Source organism: Poecilia latipinna, unplaced genomic scaffold, assembly GCF_001443285.1.
Source record: "Poecilia latipinna isolate Pla-1442-1.1 unplaced genomic scaffold, P_latipinna-1.0 Scaffold2387, whole genome shotgun sequence".
Classification (NCBI taxonomy): domain Eukaryota; kingdom Metazoa; phylum Chordata; class Actinopteri; order Cyprinodontiformes; family Poeciliidae; genus Poecilia; species Poecilia latipinna.
In genome coordinates, this window is record NW_015115003.1 from 22,346 (window position 1) to 32,832 (window position 10,487).

The following is a 10,487-nucleotide window of genomic DNA, read 5'->3' on the forward strand; positions in this document are numbered from 1 at the left end:
AGGACAAGGTGCTGGAGGAACCATCATGGGAGGACCCCTACATGGGATGTACCACCGACAAATAACTGAAGTGGCTGATATCAGGAAATCCTACCTCATCCTGGTGTAGGTTGTGCAAGGAGGCCTCTGAGACAATCCAGCACATAACAGCAGGGTGCAAGATGCTGGCAGGGAAAGCGTACATGGAACGACATAACCAAGTGGCGGGCATAGTGTACAGGAACATCTGTGCAGAATATGGACTGGAAGCCCCGAGATCGAAGTGGGGAACANCCCCAAAGGTGGTGGAGAATGACTGAGCTAAGATCCTGTGGGACTTCCAGATCCAGACAGACAAGATGGTAATGGCGAACCAACCGGACATTGTGGTGGTGGATAAAGAACAGAGGAAAGTCGTTGTGGTGGATGTAGCAATACCAAGTGACCACAACATCAGGAAAAAGGAGCATGAGAAACTGGAGAAATACCAGGGCCTCAGAGAGGAACTGGAAAAGAAGACCACAGTGGTGCCTGTGGTCATCGGGGCCCTCGGGGCAGTCACCCCCAAACTGGAGCAGTGGCTACAACAGATCCCAGGAACAACATCAGACATCTCAGTCCAGAAATGTGCAGTTCTAGGCACAGCCAAGATACTGGAGGAACCCTCAAGCTCCCAGGCCTCTGGTAGAGAGAGAGAGAGAGAGAGAGAGAGAGAGAGAGAGAGAGAGAGACCACCCGCAGAGTGTGAGAAGGGAATTATTAAATAGGGTGGATAGGCTCAATGTTTTGGGCACTTATTTAGTGAAACTTTATGTCTTGTCATTTTTATGATTATGACTTATATATAATGAAAACTCAAAATTTAGTGTGTCAAATAATTTTAAAAATTGCTTGAGTGCAATAAAAAAGATTGTTTTAAACTGGAATGTTAGCTTCTGAAAATTATGTAGATTTCTGGATCCTCCTGCATGAATTACTGCATCAATGCGCCGCAGCACAGAGGAGATCAGCCTGTGACACTAGGTGTAATGGAAGCCCAGATTGCATAAACGACGCCCTTCAGGTCATCTGCTTTGTTGGGTCAGGTGTGTCTCATCCTTCACCTAGCAAAACTCCAGATATTCTGTAGGGGGCTCAGGGCACTCAGGCACAGGAGTGAATGTTGCAAGTCAAAGACTCAATGCTCTGCTGGGTTTTACTTTGAATAATTAATTGAGCATAATTCATTATTTGATAACTAGAATCAATTGTAATGTGTGTGGTTGATATAAAATGTGTTTTTAAAGTTCCTTGAGATGACATTTGTCAAGAAATGGTACATAAATAAACTGAATTGAATTGAATTGGCACCTTTGGCTGTGTAGGTGTTGCAACCTCCTAAACAACAAAGATGTTATCTGACACAGAGATTAGCAAAATAAAAATGAATAATAACAACAGAACAGTGCGTCAGGGTATGTAAGTTTTATTTTAAAAAAATGCTTTTGACATATTTGCTAAAACTGTCACAATGTTGTGATGGTATAATATGAGATATACAATCTGTGAAAAAATTGATCTCCTCTGCCTTCTCCCAGTGCTATCTACAGAAATATACAACCGTCAGAAACAACCAATCAGAGTGCTGTCAGTCACTCTTGTGTACAGCTCACACCCTCACTACAATGGAGCCTGTCAGGACTGTTAAGACTAATTAGCATGCCCACCGATGACGATGGATAAAAAATTTTCCTGGAACATTAAGTTATTTTTCTGCAACTAGCACTGTGAGCAGTGAGTACATGAGATTGAGAGACAGCGCGAAGACCCTCCTCCTGGCTCTGATTGGTTTATTGGTCAGGAGCGGTGCATTTTGTTCAGGGAAGAGATCAATCTTTTCACAGATTATCTGTCTAATAAACTATTGTGACATGGTGACAGTTTTAACAAATATGTAAAAGCTTATTTACAACACTTTTCTGAAGTTACAAGCCACAACTTTGTCAATAAAAATAGGTACTTATTTAACAATTATGCCAATCCAGCAAATTACACAACAAAAAATAAGGTAAACTTTATGCTCCACAGTCTCCAAGTCCAAAACAACAAACAAAAAACTCCCTTCTAACTAAAAAACTAAAACACAGCTCCATCTACAATAAAACAACAAAAAAACGTACAGTGCCTGATCTTCATATCAAACCACAAGACATGAGAAAAATAGAGTGGAACAGAAATGGCAGATAATTCCTACTGACTCCCACTGTAAACTGACACACTTGCCTCTTACATGTTCAAAAAGAAATCATAGCAAGCTGCTCAAGTCTATAAGCAGTTCCAGACAAGATCACTGCAGCTCAAGGCCCAGGGAAGAGGGGACTGGCTCTTTGAGAGGACTGAAGAACTGCAGCACATCTCACCTGTCACAGTCAGGCAAACCTGCTACAAAGAATTAGAACAAACTCTCACATGAGGGGAGCTGATGAAGGTCAGGGACTTTAACAGTAGGCAGGTGCCAAGTTCTGCTGCAAAGTGAAATCAGCATTTCAATAAAGCTTGTCAAAAATAGCAAGCACAAAAAGCTCTAAAATTTCCTTCTGGATGACTGTTTTGACTGTGGACTTTAGAAGACACAGTGGACTGACACCAGCACAGTGTACCGCAGTGTGTGTGTGCGGGAGGGATGGGGTGTGGGGGTGAAGTATCTTGGGGGTCTAATTGTTTACATGTTTGCTATGTGTCTCAATGGGGTAATGAGCAGTAAAGGAGCTACAGTGAGGTCAAGTGTGTTACACTACAGCAGTGTTTGTCTGCCTTCAGTTGACAGATCATTAGCTGGTAACTGGAAGTGATCGGGATGAAATACCAAACATTTACTCTTTACTTTCACCTTATGTTAAAGTTCAGTCCTGCATTTTGACTAAAAATGTATATTTTTTGGGCATATGCCCAAAAAACCCACAATTTCATCGCTGAATGACTACTGCCCTGTTGCACTCAGTCCTATAATGATTAAATGTTTCGAGGGGCTGGTGAAGGATCACATCATCTCAAAACTTCCCTCCTCATTTCATCTGCTCCAGTTTGCCTACCGCTCCAACAGCTGTTTCCTCAACACTGCACTTGAGCCTGAAACACTTAGAGGAGAAGAATACTCGTGTGAATGCTGTCACTAGCTCTCCTTGGGTTCAACACTCCCCTGTGTAACTGGCTGCTGGATTTTCTCACACAGACCTCAATCTGAGCCCACTGCTCTTCACCCTGATGACCCTTTAGTGTCAAGCCAGGTTCAGTACGAACCACGTCATTAAGTATGTGGACGATACGACAGTGGTGGGTCTCATCAGGGACAACAATGTTCTAGCCTACAGAGAGGAGGTGAAACATCTGGTGGACTGGTGTGATGCAAACCATCTAATCCTGAATGCCAACAAAAGAAATTGTTGACTTCAGGAAAAATCAGCCAAATCACACACCCCTCCTCATCAATGATGCTGCAGTGGAACAGGTCAGGAACATTAAATTGCTGGGGATACAGATCACTGACACTTTGACCTGGTCCCTCCAAACCTCTGATCTGGTAAAGAAAGCTCAGCAACATCTTACACTCTTTATTTTGGATAAGAGCAAACCTCCCTCCTTCCATCCTCACCACTTTCTACAAAGGGACAATAGAGAACAAACTGACCTGCAGCATCTCTGTCTGGTTTGGAGAATGTAACACCTCTGACTGGCAACATGTGGAGAGAGTGGTGAGGACAGCTGAGAGAATCAGGAATGAGCTTCCTTCCATCCTTGACAGCTCCCAGTCGCTGCCTGTCCGAGGCTCGGCCAATCAAAGACCCTTCAACCCTCACTATGGTTTGTTCTCTCTGCTGCCTTCTGGGAAAAGGTTCAGCAGCTTCAAATGCAGAACAACCAGATTCCACAACAGCTTCATCAATCATGCCATTAGACTACTAAACTCCAATTAATTTAATATTTTATTATATTTATATTATAAATATATTGCATATCTTTATAATATAATAAATTTATTATGTATTTATATAACCTGCTGTGTTGGCAGGTTTCTCTGTTTTCATTGCTGCATTTTGTTATTGGAGTCTTGTGATAAAATTTCTTTCAATATGTATATTTTTAAATGCACAATTGAATAAGATTAAATATGTATGTCTAAAAATAAGAGAACATTAAAAAGCTATATTTCTTGACTGTCTCAATATGCTGCTAAACAGCACTTTTTGCATAAATTGGATGAGACCCCCATGATGTCACATTGTAGTTCACCCACCATTTGAACACATCGTTTTAACATTAAACCATCTGCATTGACAGAGACATTGTGATGACCATATGACTGGAAGATTCTGTTGGTGGCCATGTTTAGGTCTAAAGACCAACACATGGCCTCACCATGTGCTGTGTAAAGCTGTGTTGGCAGGTTTCTCTGTTTTCATTGCTGCATGTTTAACAAACTTCTCTCTAATTTCTAAGCTTACTGGCTCACATTGAGTGTGCAAGTCATTATAGATTAATGTAATAGCCCAGCTGCATCAAATATTTCCAATATTACACAAGTTGTTGCTGTGAATTTCTGATAAGACTTCTAATTTCTTTGTGCTCTCTAGAAACCAGGAATGGATCTGGCGGACACCTACATTATCTTTGTTCGGCAGAACCAGGACATCGTTCGAGATCATATCAACGACGAGGTCTGCATTGAGAAGGTCTTTGATGTGAGTTCTTAGCATTACAGAAAAATAATCGAATGTATTCTGATTATGTTTTGTTTTAAAACAAAATGATTTTGAACCATTCTTTTTGTCTTACATCTTGCTGTTCTGATATTGCTTACAATATTCCTTTTGGATTTAATTAATGAACAGAAACAACTAAGGTCTGGCAGCAACAACTGCAACCAAGTGTTTGTGACAATGTGCAGTGAGTCTTTTCCAAGCATCTTTACAGATTTTTTCTAATTCAGCCACATTGGAGGGTTTCCAGTATGAATGACCCATTCAAGGTCATGCCACAGCATCTCAGCAAGATTAAGGTCTGGACTTTGACTAGGCCACTTCAAAGTCTGTGTGTTGTTTTCCTTTAGCCAATCAGAGATGGATTTGCTGTTGTGTTCTGGATCACTGTCCTGCTGCAAAACCTAAGTTGGTTTCAGGTTGAGGTCACCAACAGATGGGTGGACGTTCTCCATCAGGATGTTTTGGTCAACAGCAGAAGTCATGGTTCCATTTAGCTTCCAGGTCCTGAAGCAGCAAAACAGCCCCAGACAATCACACTGCCACCATCATGTTTTCCTGGTGGTATGATGATTTTTTCTGAAATCATCATACCAACTTTTACTTTTACACCAGATGTAACAGAATACACACTGTCTAAAGAGTTCAACTTCTCTCTCATCAGTCCACACAATGCTTTCCTAAAGTGTTTGGGATCATCAAGATGAGTTCTGAAAAAACAAAGTACAGTCTTAATGTTCTTTTTGCTCAGCTGTGGTTTTCACCTTGGAACTCTGCTATGCATGTCCTTTTTGCTCCATGTCTCTTTTTTATGGTGCCCTCAGGCATGACCTTACTTGAGGGAAGTGAGGCCTACAGTTCTTGGATGACATTATGCTGTCTTTCTTGGTGTGATGTTGGTCAGTTGTCCACTCCTGGGAATCTCCACCATTGTTCCATGTTTCCACCATGTGTGGATAACGGCTCTCACTGTGGCTCACTGGAGTCCCTGAGCTAGAAAATGGCTTTGTAATCCTTTCTGGACTGATAGGTCTCAGTTACTTTCTCTCATTTGTTCCTGAATTTCTTTGAAGGTCAGCATAATATCTAGCTTTTGAGGATCTTTTGGTGTCCTTCAGTTCGTCAGGCAGGTCCAGAGTAAGTGATGTCTTGACTGAGAACAGGAGTGCCAGTAATCAGGCTGCAGACAGTGAACTCAGATGTGATAGATTACAATTACGTTTTAAGACTTCATTATGTGTTTACTTTTGTTGTCTTTTACTAATAATTAAATTGGTGTGACATTGTGAAAAACATAGGAAGTCAGGAAAAGTGAAAACTGTTTCACTCCACTGTAATTCTCAACCAGCCGCTTGAGAGCAAAGACTAAGTTCCCAACAGTTCATCAGGAGGAAAATGAAGCCAGCTCTGATGTTTCAGTTCACCTGCTGAGCTACAGCTGTCCCACCATGAGGACTCTGGATACCTAATACATCTAGCAAAGATCTGTTGTCTATGGACTGTGCCGTGTAAACTCTGTTCAATCAGCTTACTTCATCACAGTTCCTGCTGGTGGAAGAGATCATTTCTGCATTAAAGTGGAATGGCTCCAAATGTGACCGTCTCTAACACATGAATCTGCTTTGATCTAGTCCATCCACTGGCTGGATGTTTAGCTGGTTCTCCTGCTGGAAGCTGAACCCCCTCAGGTCTTCTGCCCCAGGATTAATTATCTCCATCCATCCACCATCTCATTAACTTCAACCTGCTTCTCTGTCCCAGCTAGAGGAAATCATTCTCACAGAATGATGCTCTGGTTTGTTTGTAGGCCAAAGTATTTCATTTTGATCTGTTTTGAGTAGAGCACCTTTTTACACTTTTTCTCTATCTTGTACTCAGCAAACTGCAACAGGATTTCTTCTGTATTTTTCTTGTTCCTCTTCCATTTACCACACTCCCCTTGGCTGCTTCAGGAGAGATTACTGGTCTCTTTGTCCATCCTGTCAGTCCAGGTGGACGTCCATCCAGCTGCACTGAGACTGAGAATCATTTAATTGTTGAAATATATTGACTAAAAATGTGAAGTGTTTTGGTAATTGGTTGCTCTGAACTTTATTTAGTGGAGTGATGTGAAATGTGACTAGATGTAATTGATTGCCAAGTTAAAACAACTTGTATCATTTTTCTTCCACTCTTCTTTGTTTTGGTTTATCAAAAAAACCAACATCTAAGTTTGTTCTTATTGTGTGACAAAATGTGAGAGTTCAGTGCATCCAAATACATTCTTTTGTAAGGCACTATGTGACTTTGGGCAACATATTCAACAAAGAAACCCGACCTGTCAGGATTCAGGAGCAAATCAAGCCTCAACCTCTACATTCATACACATGGTTTATATCCACTCACTACCAGATCCTGTTGTTTCTTATAACTGGCAGTGTGATTTGATAATATTTAGTTATTCTTGACATAATTCTCTAAAGCAACTGACAGTCAGGTGTTTTTACTGTTTGATTCTCCACTCTCAGAGCAGCAGGAGGTCTCTGTGATACTGAAAACAGTGTCTGCTTCTATTGACCTGTTTATCACTTAGGAACACTGAGAGCATTTGGCTCGCTCTGCTGGAGCCAAAAACCCTTTTACACCTCATCCTATCCATCCGTCTCCCATCTCTCTCTCCCATGCTGGCTGTTGTATTCACCGGCTGCTTCCACCTGCAAGATTCAGATTTGTAAGAATATTCTAGCAGGCAGTTTCCTAACACGCCTCAGCTCCCCGTTGGAGTGAATGCAGTGATTTAGGCATGGCAGTTCAGGACTTGGTACACATTAGCAGCACGAAGCAGAGCGATGGATTTCTGCCACCCGTTGGCTCCTCTGAGGGTTCAGAGTGAGCCTCAAGCTGCACTGTGCTGATGTATGTGTGTGTGTGTGTGTGTGTGTGTGTGTGTGTGTGTGTGTGTGTGTGTGTGCATTTGAGGGAAGGGGATAGAGGAGAATGAGTCTAATGGAGCTCAGAAGCGCCCAGTCATGCACTGAGGAGGAGGTGACAGCAGGGCCTTGAAGTGTCTAAGCTAAGTCCTTCAATATGAATGCAACACACACACACGCGCGCGCACACACACACACACACACACACACGTGCATCTTCTGTGCAACAATAGAAGCAAATGTAACGTTTGACAGCAGCATCAGGCCCCTCAACAGGAGTGTTTTGAGTGTGGAATTGTCCTGTTTATGGGCCTCTCTGCAAGTCAATCAAATTCATTTACTTTACAGCCTCTCCTCTTTCTTCATCGATGAAAGCAGACAAGCCATGGTAGGAGCATGAAAGATGTGTAGAACAAACACACACTGAGCATTAAGGATATTTGTGTGCTTGTGTACGTGAGAGTTGTAGACATCCTCCTCCCTTCCACACACACACCCATGGATCAGTAACAAATTATTATAAGTTATACCTATTAGAAATAAGTCAACCAATAACACAATTCAATGGACTGAGTCATGACTGTGCTGACTTTGGGTGTGGCCCAGGTTATGGTGCCATACTGGCAGGTATGAATATTTCACAAATAGCAGAAGAAAAAGCCTTGAACATTTAAACTGGGGGAGTTTAATTATGAAATATTAAACTCCCCCAGATCACTTCTGGCCTGTTGAGTGGTTCACTGATGCTTTCCGTTCTTTTTTTTTTTTTTCGATAACTGGCTATAATGAGATTTTTCAGCCAATTATTATTTCGTCCTCCTCTGAACTTGTGAACTCGTAATAGTCGTTCCTCTCTGCCATGATTGCTGTGTTTACTAAGCTGAGTCACCGTGATGTTACTTTTTCTGGGGAGCATGGGGTTTGTGAAGCAGATGGGCTACAGCAGCAGAAAACCACCTGATACCACTCATGTACCATACTTTGGGGGACTTAGTACTAAACACCACAGCCTACCTGAGTACTGTTGCAGACCCATCTGTACCCATATTCTGATGGCTACTACTTCCTAACCATGAAAATCAGTATTTGTAATCTTTTGATCACTTTTGTATCCATATTTTTATCGAACCAATACGTATTGGTATGGCAAATTCACACCATGGATGTCCAATTGACAAGTCTGCAGCAATTAGATGATACTATTTAATCAAGCAGCTTTTTAATGGCCATAGTTGGCACAACATGTGCCCAAAGAGAGGCTGGGAAGTGTATGCATGAAGCTATGAAACCTCTGAGAAATGACTTGAGTTGATGTTAAAGCTACTTTGCAGGCTGTGGACCCAGCTCAGTACTGTATTACTGCCAGCAGCACTAGCCAGCTATCTTCTGTTGTAGCCAACTGGCCAGGCGCAAAAATCATCATCAAAATCATCAACATCAGCTCCTCCCTGACAGCTTGGTGGGAGGTTCTAAAAAGGATAGCCTTCACTAATCCCATGCAGATGTACACCCATCTGGAACAACTCTGACATCCTACAACACAATGCTATGATAAACTTCCCAAGTTGAAAGTGTAAAGGACTCAGATACCTGGAACATACACTGTATTGCCAAAAGTATTTGCTTGTGCATCAGGTTGCAGATGGAGACGTGTGATTCGTCAATCCAGAGAACGCCTCCACTGCTCTAGAGTCCAGTGATGGTGTACTTTACACCACTGCATCCCACGCTTTGCATTGAACTTGGTGACGTTTGGCTTTGATAGAGCTGCTCCACCATGGAAACACAGGCTATGTCGAGTGGGGCCTATGGGCAGGGTTAGCTTTTGGGCGGAGAACCTCTCCTGTTTGGGGAGGGGGGGTGCCCTGGTGGAGAGAATATGTCTCTCCACTGGGAAGACACTCTCTCTGCATATGTTCAGGGGCATGTGTTTGATATTTGCGTCTTGTTTGGGGGTGGTCTTTGGGAGAACCCATGTGAACATTCTTTGGGGTGGGAATTTCATGGAATTGTGATTTAAGTTCTTTGAGGGGTTGAGACTGCTTCATCCTAGTCCAGCTCTGGTTTCCTGGCTCATTGACAGTGTAAACATCTTTTCATCTTCTCAGGGCCTCCACCAAATGTGAGGCCTTTTGCCTATCCCCCTGACCAGTGGCTGGTGCCTCTGCCCCCCAGTGTGTCCAAAAAAAGGGGCTAGCTTGGGTGGTTCCCCCAGGACTTTCTTCTATTGGTGTGGGGTGCAGCTTTCCCTGGGACAACCAGGGTGGTTCTCATGGGTTCCCCTGCTCTGCTCTTTGGATGTCAGTTCTCTTTCTTTTTTTTCCTTTTTTAACAGTATGTTTATAAGCCATTCATATTAAGACTAGCAGCCTATCACAAAGATAAAACTTTGCAATTGATGAACTGACATGTAGCTTTTTTGTGTCCCAGTTCACATTGATTCTGCTTTAACATCTGCCACCCATGGTACAAGCAAATTGGCAGTGGTGGAGAAAGTACTCAAAACATGTACTTAAGTAAAGGTACAAATACACAGACAAAAATGTACTCAAGTAAAGGTAAAAGTACCACATTAACATTTTTACTTGAATAAAAGTAAAAATGTACTGGCTTTTAAAAAAATTAACCCTTGTGCGTGCAAGGACTGAGGCAAACGTAGAGGACTGTGGAAAATGATACAAGTTTTACGTGTGTGGGGTCAGTTGGACCTCATTTGTGGACACAAGGATTAAGTATTAAAAGTAAAAGTACTTTCTGAATGCACTAACTAATCACTAATACAATATAATTAAGAGTACCTATCATATTTAATTTTAATACATCAATAATGTGCCATTTTAATGAACAATGCCATACATAAAGT

At 42.1% G+C, this 10,487-nt stretch overlaps 1 protein-coding gene across 1 annotated transcript in view; it reads left to right on the plus strand.

Annotated features, from left to right (window-relative positions):
• LOC106937601 (calcium-dependent secretion activator 2-like) overlaps positions 1–10,487 on the plus strand; it is a gene marked incomplete at its 5' end in the record, with an annotated part of 44,575 nt that overhangs the window by 18,635 nt on the left and 15,453 nt on the right. The window contains one exon of the mRNA XM_015019178.1: positions 4,590–4,697. Coding sequence (XP_014874664.1) covers positions 4,590–4,697 — 108 coding nt within the window. The remainder of the gene's footprint in view (positions 1–4,589; positions 4,698–10,487) is intronic.